At 41.1% G+C, this 14858-nt stretch overlaps 1 protein-coding gene across 2 annotated transcripts; it reads left to right on the top strand.

The window, feature by feature from the left end:
• The first annotated feature begins 31 nt into the window (after window positions 1-31).
• Window positions 32-8488, top strand: LOC117294414. Of its 2 annotated transcripts, none has more exons than XM_033776801.1 (6): window positions 32-135; window positions 1177-1312; window positions 2984-3239; window positions 3828-4046; window positions 4980-5170; window positions 6772-8488. In XM_033776801.1, exons 2-6 carry the CDS (start codon window positions 1187-1189, stop codon window positions 8407-8409), a joined length of 2430 nt encoding a protein of 809 aa, XP_033632692.1. In that variant the 5' UTR covers window positions 32-135; window positions 1177-1186; the 3' UTR covers window positions 8410-8488. The 2 variants fall into 2 exon arrangements, with proteins under 2 accessions (XP_033632692.1, XP_033632691.1); XM_033776800.1 differs by having other exon boundaries at window positions 3825-4046.
• Window positions 8489-14858: the final 6370 nt, after the last annotated feature.

Here is a 14858-nt window from a genome sequence, read left to right as displayed (position 1 = left end):
TCATGTGCTTGTGTTTGTGAAGCAGCCTTTCCTGTTTCGTTCACATCACAGTGTCATGCTGTAGAGCTTTTCCTGAAGTGAAACATTGTTGGTTTTTGATGTGATTTTCAGCCATTCCAGGAGTATTTTAGAAATGTAAGTATGTGCAGAAAACAATCAGTGGTCCCATTGGTTGTTATTATTGTTGGAAAAGTTTCCGTATGGCGCCACCACTTTTTCAACGTTGGGGCCCAAAGTTCAAACAATTGGAATTTTATTTATTATGCATGAACAGCACCTGAGGAAGTGCACATCAATAAAGCGTCAAGTCTAGTCATTTTTAAATCAGCACTCGGCAGTTATAAGCTTGACTGGATTCAAACCCACAAATCAAGTCCTGTGGTCTGTTGCCCAGGTCTTGGCCTTGGTGCCCCTTTAAAAAGTATCCTAGGGGTTTCTCGTTTGTAGGCCTAGTGGAAGTGTTGTGAGCAAATTTGATCTAGCCTTGCCCTCTCAGAAATGAAATTCTGGGCCTGTGTATTTTAGCATTTCAAACATGTCAAAGGGCACCTCATACATGTCAAAGGGCACCTCAAACATGTCAAAGGGCATCTCATACATGTCAAAGAGCACCTCAAACATGTCAAAGGGCACCTCAAACATGTCAAAGGGCATCTCATACATGTCAAAGAGCACCTCAAACATGTCAAAGGGCACCTCAAACATGTCAAAGGGCACCTCATACATGTCAAAGGGCATCTCATACATGTCAAAGGGCACCTCAAACATGTCAAAGGGCATCTCATACATGTCAAAGAGCACCTCAAACATGTCAAAGGGCACCTCAAACATGTCAAAGGGCATCTCATACATGTCAAAGGGCACCTCGAACATGTCAAAGGGCACCTCAAACATGTCAAAGGGCATCTCATACATGTCAAAGGGCACCTCATACATGTCAAAGGGCACCTCGAACATGTCAAAGGGCATTTTAAACATGTCAAAGGGCATCTCATACATGTCAAAGGGCACCTCATACATGTCTAAGGGCACCAAGGCAATGACCCAGTGGTAGTGAACAAACTCTGATTGTGTGATTGTGTTTGAGATGGTATTTTTTTCTATTTTTTTCCAAAAAGCTACTTATGGGTCGTATTTTCCATAAACTTGTTTTCATCTGATTTTTTGTATGTGCAGCACTGTCAACATGGGAGGAGACGACTTAAACAAGGCACGGAAAAAGCGACTAGATGATAATGCAGTTGAGTTTCGAAATAAAGTGATTCCCTCCGAGCTTTTGCCTCATCTTACCTGTCTTACAGATGGTACCAAGGTAACTTCAATCAAGAGATCCCTAATTGTAGAGAAAAAAGTAAACTTTTGTGCAATGTTTTTAGCTAGAGACACTCTCAATTTTGACCCCTTGCACGCACATCCCACAAGGCGACTGTCATGCTCAATATTTTGGTGGTCAATAGGTTTACGTGTAAATGCCGCATTGCCTAAAATGCACACTTCACTGATAACGCAACTTCGACGACCGATTGAGCTCAAGTTTTATGCATATGTTGAGATAAACCAACTGTGAAGACAATAAGACAATTTGACAATAACCAATAGTGTCCAGAGTCTTTAAACCGAAGAATAAACAAACTGATAGCAATCCAGGAGTCTTCCAGATGGTCTAGAGACTGTATTTCACCATTCTAGGGTCGAGCCCATGAATATTTACACTGGGTCAGCTGTAGCCTTTTGTTGAGGCCTTCGTGGCTTCGTAGAGCTGCGGTCCCAAGCCACTGCAACATGAGACCACACACGCGAGTGGCGAAGCCCTGAGGGCCTTTTCCAACTTGTTTGCGGTTTTAAAAGTCCAAACCAATCAGAAGCGACAGAGGTCAGCATACATTAATGCATGTTTCATACTCTATGAATAATTCATCAACAAAACCGCAAAACAAGTTGGAAAATGCCCTCATGGCCTAGCCACTCGTGTGTGTGGTCTCCCGTTGCAGTCACTCGGGACTGCGGCTCTTCGAAGCTGTCCAAGCCACAAAAGGCCTTGACAAAAGGCTAGATCAGGTGTGTCAAACAGTGGGTGCGTTCGTTTAGATTCCTTGGGTCGACCCCGGTCTGCCCCGGTACGTTCGAATAGCCTTGACGGGGCTCACCCGGGTCAGCCCCCAGTGCCCTGCTTGTGGAGTTGGTCACTTGAGGGTGACCTGAGGTGCATGCCACCACCACGAGAGGGCGAGTGTGATCATTCGATTAACTGTTGTCATGGGCTCACCCGAGTGAGCACTGCGTGGTCGACCCAGCGAAGCTTATCGAACGCACCCAATATTAGTACTACACAGGCTTGTTTGTGCATGAGATGGGGAATTCCCTTGAGACAGAGGACCAGTCTATGTTGTAAAAACTCCAGCATGTAAACAGCCTTGCCTCGGCCACTCAAACTTTAAATCATGTTTCTCAAGCAGATTCTCTTTGAAAATGGGATTTTACTAAATCATGCGCAGAGTGATTAAAAAATGCTTAAAGGCAGTGGACACTATTGGTATTTACTCAAAATAATTATTAGCATAAAACCTTATATGGTAACGAGCAATGGGGAGAGGTTGATAGTATAAAATATTGTGAAGAACGGCTCCCTCTAAAGTGACGTAGTTTACAAGAAAAAAGTAATTTTCTTCGAATTTGATTTTGAGAACCTCAAGTTTAGAATTTGAGGTCTCGAAACCAAGCATCTGAATGCACACAACTTCGTGTGACAAGGGTGTTTTTTCTTTCATTAATATCTCACAACTTCGATGACCAATGGATCCAAGTTTTCACAGGTTTGTTATTTTATGCATATATTGAGATACACCAAAGGAGACAATCTTGTCTTTGACAATTACTGTTAGTGTCCAGTGTCTTTACTAAGCCAATTGCTAACTAGCAGTGAAACGCTCCAAGGGTTAAATAAAATATTTATTTCCTCTGATTGTTTTTTTTTCGAATACAGGAGAAAATTATACAAAAGGAAGTAAATAATGGGCCCATGAGTGCAGCTTTACAACTCATCATGGTTGTACGTAAAAACGATGACTGGTTCGAACAGCTCATTCCAGCTTTAAGACAAATTGGTCAAAACAAATTAGCTGATCTGCTGGATGACCCCGAGGTGGACCATTGTGTCCAGCGTCCTGGTGTCCGACAGAATGGTCCTCAACCCGACCCCAGCTTCAACCCTATAAACGACAGACAAACTGTTGATAAAGGTAATAAACCCCTACCATGAAATGTGCACAATAAAGGGCACTAGGTTAGACACTTTGGTAATTGACGAAGACCAGTATTCTTACTTGGTGTATCCCAATAATGCATTTAAAGATAACAAATCTGTGAAAATTTGAACTTGTCTAGTCATCGAAGCTGTTGCACTTAATTTGTGTGCTTCCAGAAGCCTAAAAAAGGCTTCATTCCTGTTCATTCTTTCAATATTTGAATGAGAAATCACCACTTTTTCAAAAACTATTACTTTAGAGGGAGCAATTAGACAATCTCTGCTCATACATACTCATGATCAAAAGTTGAGTTCTCGCTGGTCCGTTCAACAGTGTGGCCGACGCTATTTGCTGCTTACCAAGCCCTCACGCGGGTATTCACGTACATGGTAAATGCCCAAGACAAATAGACTGTCGCCTGAGCAGCCTGGGCGACAGTCTATTTTGTCATGCGCATTACAATCCTGTATATATTCTACCTGATAAATTCTAATGCACCTGGGTTCCCAACTTAGGTTTTAGTAAAAGCTTTCAAAATGAGCTCAGGAATTTATCAATTTTTTTTATATTTCTTCTTTGAAGGCAAAGGGGCAACATTTTCCCCACATCGCCCCCGAAACCAAGGGGCATCAAGGTACCCACCTTACCAGAATGAAGAGCAAGCCATTGCCAGGAGAGGTGAAAGGGTCACTGGTGACACTCTGTATCGTCAGTTGCCCGCCACTGTGATGGATGTGCTCAGACTACTCGACGAACCCAGTATCTCAGGCAAAGATTGGCAAGGACTTGCTGGATGCTTAGGTTGGTATCTTTGTGTTTTATATAGCTAACCTAGTACAGTCCTTGGGAGCCTGAACATCTGACGTCACACTTCGAGGCTTGCGAATAAGGGTGGCATGGTTGGCTTGTGCGTAAAGTGCTCGCCACTCACCAAGGTGACCCCGGTTCGATGGCCAGAGTCATATGTGAGTTGAGCTGTGCGTTGGTTCTCCAGACTATCAAGTTTTTCTCCCTCGGGAAAAACAAACACTTTCGATCTTGGCTGTGCTCCGTGGTCATAATGGGTTGATGTGGCTGGCAGCTGAATGCGCCCTTGCATGCCTCCTCGTCGAACACGTTGTAGCTGCGTCCTTCGCTGCGAGTAAGGATAATTACTCCCCAAATTTTATTATAATGCCAGAGACCTGCCTCCAGACAGGCGTGTACATGCTCATGTCACTGTGCAAGTTTATCCAATGATGTCGTTGTATCCAATGGAATCACTGGGTCTGAGCAGCAGGTACCTGTCTTTATTTTTGCGGATAAAGACAGGGGCCTAGTCTAAGTCCTTCGGGGCAATTCAGATAAATCAATGTTTATTTTTTTTAAATTAATTTTTTGAATTCTGATCCAACAAGAACCATGGCGGGTGTCGTGGCCGAGCGGATAAGAACATCAAACTCAAGGTGGTTTGTCCGGATGTGGGTTCAAATCCTGGTTGTGACACTTGAGCAAGACACTAAAACATTGCTTCTCTCTACCCAGGGGAAAAACTGGTACCTGTGAGGGCAGAGATGGTTAATGTGAATGATTATTATCTGAAATATTGTTCAGCTGTTATTTTAATGATTTAACATTATTTTTTTAACACTGACGTTAAGTTTTGAAGTCCATATATTTTAAAATTATTATTGATAAACAATAAAATACCAACGTTGTATTTTTGTTAATTTTCCTTCGCCTTGTGGTGAACAGGGTACACCATTGACATTGTTGAGCGTTTGAAGTTGAGGGAGAGTCCGACCGAGGCACTCCTGTTGGAATGGGGTTTTGGGGAAAAGGCAACTCTTAATTCACTGCTGAAAGCACTCCACGCCATAGGAAGGGTCGATGTTTATCAACAACTTCAGGATGTGCTGGGGTTTCACATCGAGGGCTTCGATCAGGTAAAATCTTGTTCTTCGTCTTTTTCAATTTTCAGATGGTTTTTGTATAGTGTCTGCTTCAACCATGTTTCCCTGCAATTTTGATTTGTAAAGGCAGTGGACACTATTGGTAATTAATTAAAAATATTTATCAGCATAAAACCTTACTTGGTAACGAGTAATGGCGAGAGGTTGATGGTTTGTGAGAAACGGCTCTCTCTGTATAAATTTGAATGCGAGACCTCAAGCTTAGAATTCGAGGTCTCGAAATCAAACATCTAAAATGCACACAACTTTGTGTGACAAGGGCGCTTTTTTCTTTCATTATTATCTCGCAACTTCGATGACCGATTGAGCTCAAATTTTCACAGGTTTGTTATTTTACATCAAGTGAGGAGACTGGTCTTTGACAAATACCAATAGTGTCCACTGTCTTTAATGGTTGCATTGTAATAAGTGTAAATGCTTTATTCCTTTCTTATATTGCAACTATTTGTGTGATAGACTGTAAATCCTGTTCGTATTCAATCATTCTGATATTAAAGGTACTGGACACTAATGGTAACTACTCAAAATAATTGTTAGCTTAAAAAATTACTTTGTAACGAGCAATGGAGAGCTGAAGTAACATGTTTTTTGAGAAAGAGGTAAAGGCGTCAGGCCCTGAAGTGTTTATTAGGCGTCTAAAATTTCACAAATTTGTGCAACATGGGTGGTTTTTTTCTTTCATTGTTCTCTTGCAACTTCAAGAACCAATTAAGTCAACATTTTCACAGGTTTTTTATTTGTATGCATATGTTGAGATACACCAAGTGAGAAGATTTTTTTTTTTTTTACAATTACATGTATCAAAGATGTTCAGCGCCTTTAAACATGCTTGTTTTCGTTCTTGTGCGAAGCCAGTGTTCCATTTATTTATTTTATTCACGATATATCGCCGACAATATATTGCAATATTCGATATAATCGCGATTAATTAAATTTTGACATCATCAGTCTTCAAACTCCAAGTGAAAGTTGTAGAAGAGAAAGTCATAGCATAAGAGAGGTGTTCTAATGACCTATTCTTTTGGTTTTACTCCAAACCTATGGGGTGCAAGATATCTCAGCTAGGAAATACATCGTGATATTGCGATATTTAATCAATATCGCGATATATCGATATTTCGATTAAAATCAAATTGATACGATATCAAAATCGTTTCCAAATTAACATCGCGATATTCGATAATATCATGATATCGCCCTAGCTTTAGGCAAACCCTGGTATCATCATTGTGCCGTGCACATTCAAAAAAATTGTATGGGTGTTTTTGCCGTCTGTTACGCAACTATGCAAAAGCATGCCTCGAACCATGTGTCAGCAACCGTTTCTAGTCTGAGGAATTCAAGTTTAAGCAGTCAGGTGTGACTAAACAAGTCTGTGTACCAGACATCATTCAAATCTAACCCGCAAATGGCTTTCTTGAACTTAATTATCCGATACATTGATTGTGTTTTCAGCTTTGTTGTTGTGAATTTTGATTGTGACTATAATTTATGATAATGCCTACTTTTTCCACAGAATGTTTACTATTTTGTTGTTTTACTTTTTAATTTACTCTTTAATTTTTTTTCTACAGATTCCTCGACCAAAATCCCCACCCCAAGTGCCATCTGTAGTGAATCTCCCGAAGTTAGATTGCGCATGGGATGACAGTGAGGAAGCAAAAGTTGAAATTAAAAAACAACCAAGAAAGCGTAATGACAAACCAAGAGACAGCTCTTCAGAAGCCAATCGGGCGGGGGAAACCATTTCCGATGGCAACAAGAGGAATGCTGGGAATTCGGGATTGGACATCACCAACACTGGCAGCAGTGGTCAAGTGGAGGCAAAGGAAGTGAATAAGGAATGCCCGGTCAAAGACCAAGTTGGAACCGGGCAAAGCAGTGGTTGCTCTGAAGCCCCTGGCGCTACTACTTGTGCTGACGAGCCCATCACCAATAGAGACGAGACCAAGTCCATGACCAGAAGCAAAACTGACACATCGGATCAAGACATAGCGCCAGAGAGTAAAAGTACCACAAGGGAAGGCGGTAGCATCATGAATAACCTCAACAGAAATCCCCATGCCATGAAGCAAAATATCTCCACCGATCAAAGGGAAAGCGCCCTCGAACCCAAACCCCAGAATAATCAACAGTATGTCGAGGACAATTTGAGGGAGTCGGATCAACAGAGCAGCAATATAACGATGAGCAATGGAACAAAGATGGTTGCCGGTAACAATGCAAGTAGTAATTACAACTTGGACAGGGGTGGTCAAGCAGCCGATCAAAGATTCTTGGATCCCGTCGATGAGAACTGCAGGGGAAAAAAATTACTGTCGCAAACTTCACGAGCTAGCACAACTTCAAGTTTGAATGATGACATGGATACGATGTATTCCGCCACTGGTCCAGATGATTGTTATTGGTCCCTGAGGAACCCTGACTCATTGGACGCAACAATAGGTGAACTTCTAATGTCTGACGCAAGCTTACCTGCTATTGCTTGTGCCGGCAAGCCCATCACCAATAGAGACGAGACCAAGTCTGAGACCAGAAGCAAAGACGACAAGGAGCCAGAGAGTAAAAGTGCCACACCCGACTTCACAGCTTTATCAACTCACCAAGTCATATCTACACCCGATACTAGGGGATCAGAGAGTCCTCACAATACCACGCTCGTGCCAAAATCTGACAGAGTGCAGAAGTCTACGAAAGGCACTCCAGTCACACAGCCGGCACATGTGCCTGCAGAAGTACCTGGTGGCCTCGGATTGCTGTCAGCTGATCCTACTTTTAGCAAAGACTCCTTAATGGCGGCAATTACTCCTGGTAGAATGCTGCGCGAATCCCAAACAGCATCGACCCAGGAAGCAGAAGGGAAATTACAACAGCTTGACGCTAAGCAACCAGCGAGTGGAATCCAGGATGACCCTCATAAAACGAAGCAGAACCTACCTTCGACCAACATCAGTACCAACTCAACCCCAGCTTCACCCCTGCATGAGGAGGATGTTACTCACGATCAAAAACAGTCAATGAGTGAAGACGATCCTTCTCTGGAACTCCAGGAAAGCATTCTGGAACCCCAGGAAAATGCTGACCCTGCACCCCCAGAAATTGATGAACCCCAGGGGACATCTGTTTTAGGTTCCATCCTCCGAGCAGGTCCTGCTTTACTGTCATTTGTGTCTTCTGTTCAGCATGGAGACTTTGCACCGTACAAGAATTGACAGAAATAATGTCCGTTTATAATAATAATAGTAATAATATAGAAAAGTTTGCGGTAACACCATGTAATAACAATCTCTAAATGAGTTGGGGTGGTTCTGAAAAGAACCGTTGGATTAACTCGACGTTTCGATCAGTATGCTCTGATCGTCTTCTGGAGAATGCTGGACTCTGATGCTGCATGCTGCTTATGTACTGGGCGGTGGATCATCAGTGATGCATGAAGGCGGGAAATAGAGGCGGGAACTGAACTCGATGATGCGTGGTGAAACCTGTTGTGGAGCCTTGGGTGGTGTGTGGGGGGTGTGTGCTCACTGAACCGTGTCAGTAGGAACAAGCACAGGGGATAGAGAGGGTGTGGGGCCTAGGTGACTGAGGGTATAGATGACCCAAAGCAGTCTAATGATTGGGGCCTAGGGGGTGAACGTGGATATAGAAGATCCATTGGTCGGGAGAAGGGGGAGCCAGATGTCGCTGATGTGGAAGCCGATGTCTTGGGGTACGGTGTCATGCTTGTGGATCTCTATGGCCTCTCTGATGCGTCTAGGGTGCCACGCCTGGATTGGAGCGATGATTTCTGCTGCTTCCCAGTTCACTCGGTGGTCAGTGATGTGGGAATGCTTGACGATGGCGGATTTATCGAAGTCCCCCCTCCTTCCGTGAGCTCGGTGTTCCTTAAGTCTAGTGGGAAGGTTACGCCCGGTTTCCCCAACATAAACCTTACCACACTCGCATGGAATGCGATAGACTCCGGCACGGGTGGAGGGGTCCTTCTTGTCCTTGTGCGATTGGAGAGAGCCATGGAGTTTCGTCGGGGCGGAGTGGTACACCTTGATTCCTGCTTCCTTGAAGATGCGTTGGAGGCGATGAGAGGGGGGACCTAGGTATGGTAAACTAACTGTGGGTGTGTGTGTTTGACCTTGGGTATAGGAGACCCTTTGGTCGGGGGGGACGGGCTTGCTTGTCTTGACTTGCTTGGCGTTGTGAACCACCCCAACTCATTTAGAGATTGTTATTACATGGTGTTACCGCAAACTTTTCTATATCTTACTTCCACCATGCAAAGTTTCAAATCCTAGAACCACCCCAACTCATTTAGAGATTGTTATTACATGGTGTTACCGCAAACTTTTCTATATCTTACTTCCACCATGCAAAGTTTCAAATCCTACTTAATAGTAATAATAACAATAGTAATACGCAGTTCTTAAATTATAAGTTATCACGCGAGCACGAGTGGAATACAGAAATATATAGCGCTTCTGCGTCCCATATCCAATGAGGCCGTCCCATATATCCAACAAGGCCGAAGACCAAGTTGGATATGAGACGCAGACTCGCTATATTTTTTTCGTAATTCCACGAGCGTGTGTGTGATAACGTATTTGGCAACACTCTTGTTGCCATGGATCGACCAATCAGTGCTCAGTATTTTTTTCAGCAATATATGCAGAGTTTTGTTTTGAAGTATGAGACCTATTTCTTTACATAGCACCATGTCCTCAATGGTTTACAAGGTGATGTGTCGCAATATGCAGCCAAACAAACCCCTTCTCTTTACAATAAGTGTACCGTTTTTTGTGTCTAAAGACCACAATTAGTTGTGATGTCTGCATCTGTGCGCTATTTTGAAGTGTTTAAAGCACTCGCTTTTAGGAGCATATCCGCATTATTTTCAGAACACCATACTTGTCATACATAAACATACAACAGAGCACTTACAAAGGGCCTTTTCGAAAAGATCAAAGTGCTATAAAGTGAGCAAACCAATAGAACAATTCTTCACTACATTACATTTGATACAGATAAGTTTGAAGAGATTTCTTGAACATTGGCAAAGAGACACAATTCATAATGGATACTGGGAGGTTGTTCCACATTTGGGGAGCAACATAGGTGAATGTCTTGTTCAGAGCACATCCCTACCAGGTGCGACTGAGAAGTTGTGACACATGTGTCCTTAAACAAGACACGTAACCATGATACTTCATCTTTTGGATAGGACATAAAGCCGTTGGTCCTGTGTGTTGTGTAATGCACGTAAAGCAACCTAGTGCACTTATCGAAAAGAGAAGGGGTTCGGCCTGTTGCTCCAGGTTTGATTGGCAACATATTGTGCCACAGCACCTCGCGTAAACCATTACATGTAAATTGTGCTTTGTAAAAGAAGTAGGTTTCATTATACAAACACAGTCCCACAAACCTTGTAGGAAAATAATTAATGTCCGCTTGGATCCAACCGTATTGAAAGCGCATTCTAAATGATGTACATTATTATTAAGAGGTTTTGATCTGCGCACCGCCCATGGTAGCGAGACTGATGTGCACTAAAAAGAACCAAGTGTTCAAGGGCTCCAAGGTTAAACTCAGTTTTGTTATCCACTCTTTTTTCCAGTTGATAGATTTTTTTATGAAAATGGTGAGAAAAGTTACAATCCTCAGGTCTAATGGAGTAAAATTCCACTGTGTTTGATACCCTTCAAGTGCAATTTGTCTCAAAAATTCAAAAGATTTTTGATGACTTAACGTTTCAAAAATAATGTTCTGAATATTTTGTTTCAGTTCATTTTGTTTCAGATGACATTTAATAAAAAACGGCATTGAATTTGAGCTGATTTGTTGTGGTCATGAGGTCATGTTTCAAATTTCGCTTTCAAAGAGTATAAAATAAAATGATATTTTTACACCAATTTAACTTGAGCACCAATTTAACTTTAGGTAGGGCATGTAACTTTTCCCACTTTCACCAGGACTCTATCGGGAAATGAGTGCATCACAAAACTCAATTTGACCTTGGAGCCCGTCTTTAAAGGGACACGTTGCCTTGATCTATGAGTTGGTCTATGAAAAGCATTTGAAACCGTTTGTTATAGAATGTTTAGAAAGATGTTTTTAAAGCAGAATATAAAAAACCACTCACAAACATGTCTCGAAATTGCATGGTTTTCCTTAAATGTCGTGAACTAACATGGTACGCTATTCTATGGAGTCAAGTTTTTGACTCCATACCATGAGCGACCGTATTAGTTAGCAAAAGTAAAAGGAAAACCACGCAATTTCGAGGCATGTTTGTGTGGATCATTATACACTACTTTTAAAACATCTTCCTAACCATATCGATTTCATAACAAACTGTTTCAAACGTGGACCAACTCGACCATTCAAGGCAACATGTCCGTTTCATTGTCATAGCTGGAAGGAAAGTCATTTTAACTTGGACACAGGCTCGATGCTAACAACCTTGGCCCAATTTCATGGCTCTGCTTACCGTAAGCACGGAATCGGCACTGACGGTAGCAGGGAATTCTGTGCTTACGCCAAGCGTATTTCACGGGTTGGCTGCGAATTTGGGCTTCTGGGCGTGCGTACTCCACTTTACGAGGCATTCTACGCTTACAAGGCTAGCGCAGAAATTCTGCGCTTGCACGTAAGCGGGGAATCGTGATCGTAAGCGCAGAATTCGGCGGTAAGCAGAGGCATGAAATTGGGCCCTGCTAGACTTGCACATTATTGAAAGACCCTTGACATGAAATATTAAGATCATTTTATTCTTCTAGATTTATTAAAAATGATTTATTTAGATTTACTGCAATGCTACAGTATAATATGAAGCAAACATAAAATTTACATATACCACTGATCAAACTGTAATAATTATATTGTTAACTATGCATTCATTCTTGTTCAACATTTTAAATGTTGTATTATATTACTGTATTACAACTCCCCTTACAAAATCATGCATTTTTAATGGTTTTGCAAGCCGTGCTAATGCAACAGCATCCCAAGTACTATATCGGATGGGACGTAAAGCTGTTGGTCCCATGTGTTGTGTAATGCATGTAAAAGAACCCAGTGCACTTTTCGAAAAGAGAAGGGGTTCGCCCCGGTGTTCCTGGCTGTGGCTGCTGTATGCGCCGTAGCACCTTGTACACCCTTTATCGGTTAAATAATTGGGTCTCAAAATTCATCACTGTAATTATCTAACTTTCTGAAAGTTTGTATATACTCAGCGCCTTGAGTACCTTGTTTGGTAGATACGTGCACCATATAAGGCTATGTTATTATTATTATTATTATTATTATTATTATTATAATTATTATTATTATTATTATTATTATTATTACCCATAGCAACCAGTGCACTACACCCATAGCAACAGCAGCTTGTAGGTGCCTAGTCATCTAGGCACAATATATGTTTATTGTGTGTTATAAAACAAGAATTGACTGTTCAAAAAACCAATACTTTGCCTTTAAGTACAGATTTAACCATTAGGGTGTAATAGTGGACACTATTGGTAATTACTCAAAATATTTATTATCATAAAACCTTTAACAGTTTTGTTATTTTATGCATATGTTGAGATGCACCAACGGTGAAGGCTAGTCTTTAAAGACAATGGACACTGTTGGTAGTTGACAACAGTCTTCTCACTTGGCGTATCTCAACATATGCATATAATAACAAACCTGTGAAAATTTGAGCTCAATTGGTCATTGAAGTTGCATAAAAAAAAATGGAAGAAAAAACACCCTTGTCACATGAAGTTGTGTGCTTTGAGACCTCAAAATCTAATTCTGAGGTCTCAAAAAAAAAAACGTGGAAAATTACTTCTTTCTCGAAAACTACGTTACTTCAGAGGGAGCCGTTTCTCACAAAGTTTTATACTATCAATCCTCTCCCCGTTACTCGTTACCAAGTAAGGTTTTATGCTAATAATTATTTTGGAGTATTTACCAATAGTGTCCACTGCCTTTAGATATTTTTGTATTATTTACTGGTAACCAGTTGTACTTGTTTGTAAATACAGGCCTAAATATTTCAGGGAAGCTAATGAACCTTTCCCATGAAATATGCTAATTACATTCGCGCATGCCTACACACACTATTGGTTGCCAAACACCACTATTAGATAAGATGCAACATGCCACCATTGACCTTTTTGAAAATACCTGATACGCGCGTACTAGGCATGAAATGAGGTGCATGCTGGTCTAGCTAGCGATCAAGTTTTGATCCCTAGCTAGACCAGCATGCACCTTATTCAACAGTTAGCACTTGCGCAATGGGTATTTGCGAAAAGGTCTATTAGCCTGATACAAAAAGGCGCAACTTTCTCCAATGCTCTCAACCAGTAGTGTTAGAACGCATGCGCAATGTACACATATTTCATGGGATGGGTCTATTGCCAGCATACCTCATGCAATCTTCGTGTTGTCACTTGAATTGTTCCAGTACAAATTTACATTTCTCTCTTAGTGAGCCTCAAGCTCTCTGACACAGCGTCCATTAATATATTTCACGCATTTAAAATGCATCAATTATTTCTGTGTGTTTCTGACAACAGCAATATATACTGTAAATACTGAACCAGTAATTTGTGCCTCTTTCAAAAAGCAGATAATTTTGATTGACAGATAGATGTATTTAAACAAAAAGAAAGGTTTACAAAAAAATTTGTATTTTTTATTTTAGAGGGTAAGTGGCAGTTAGTCAATAGTGACAAAAGGGGAAAACCAAACTTGTTGTGGTGCCATCCGGTTCGAACTGTCTATAGCATAGTGGTCTAGTGTAAGACGTCTGCTCTAGCAATGCAAAGGTCTTGGTTTTAATCCCACCCAAGTGGTTTGCCTGTGGAATTTTTGTCCACGGAACTTGGGGAAAGTATCCAGTGTATACAGTACTTTAATACACGTCTTTAATTTCGGTTTTTACCCATATGCACCGATGTGTGTAAGCACTGTTTACCGAGTCATTTCCAAAGCTCTGTGAACAAAATATCACATATTACTTGGGTGGGATTCGAACCCACGACCCTTGCATTTCTAGAGCAGTGTCTTACCATCTAGACTACCGAGATTGCCCGGTAGCTAGAGGCAGTTTGAGTCAAACATTTTAGCAGAAAATATCGTATTGATTGAATAGATGTTTTAGTATCAACAGCTGCAAGGCTTCTTACTAAGTCATTTTTATATAGATATTTTAATATATTCAGCTTTCAAAATGACTTTTTTTTTACAGGCTAGTTTAATTGACTTTTTCTAAATTCGCATTGGAATAAACTTATTAAACAGTTCTGAAAACCTGAGGTATATTTATAAAAACTAACTTCGTAAGAGGCATTGTACAGCTGTTTATAATGTATAATAATTTTAAAATCGTTCCCTTATTAAAGGAAAGTGGTTTTAAAGACACTGGACACTATTGGTAATTGTCAAAGGCCAGTCTTCTCACTTGGTGTATCTTAACATATGTATAAAATAACAAACCTTTGAAAATTTGAGCTCAATTGGTCGTCGAAGTTGCGAGATAATTAGGAAAGAAAAAACACCCTTGTAACACGAAGTTGTGTGCTTTCAGATGCTTGATCTGGAGACCTCAAATTCTAAATCTGAGGTTTCAATATCAAAATCGTGGAAAATTACTTCTTTCTCGAAAACTACGTTA

This window comes from Asterias rubens, chromosome 9 (genome assembly GCF_902459465.1).
Source record: "Asterias rubens chromosome 9, eAstRub1.3, whole genome shotgun sequence".
Taxonomy (NCBI): domain Eukaryota; kingdom Metazoa; phylum Echinodermata; class Asteroidea; order Forcipulatida; family Asteriidae; genus Asterias; species Asterias rubens.
Note: the sequence above shows the minus strand (reverse complement) of the source record. Positions and strands in the feature narration are given on the sequence as shown.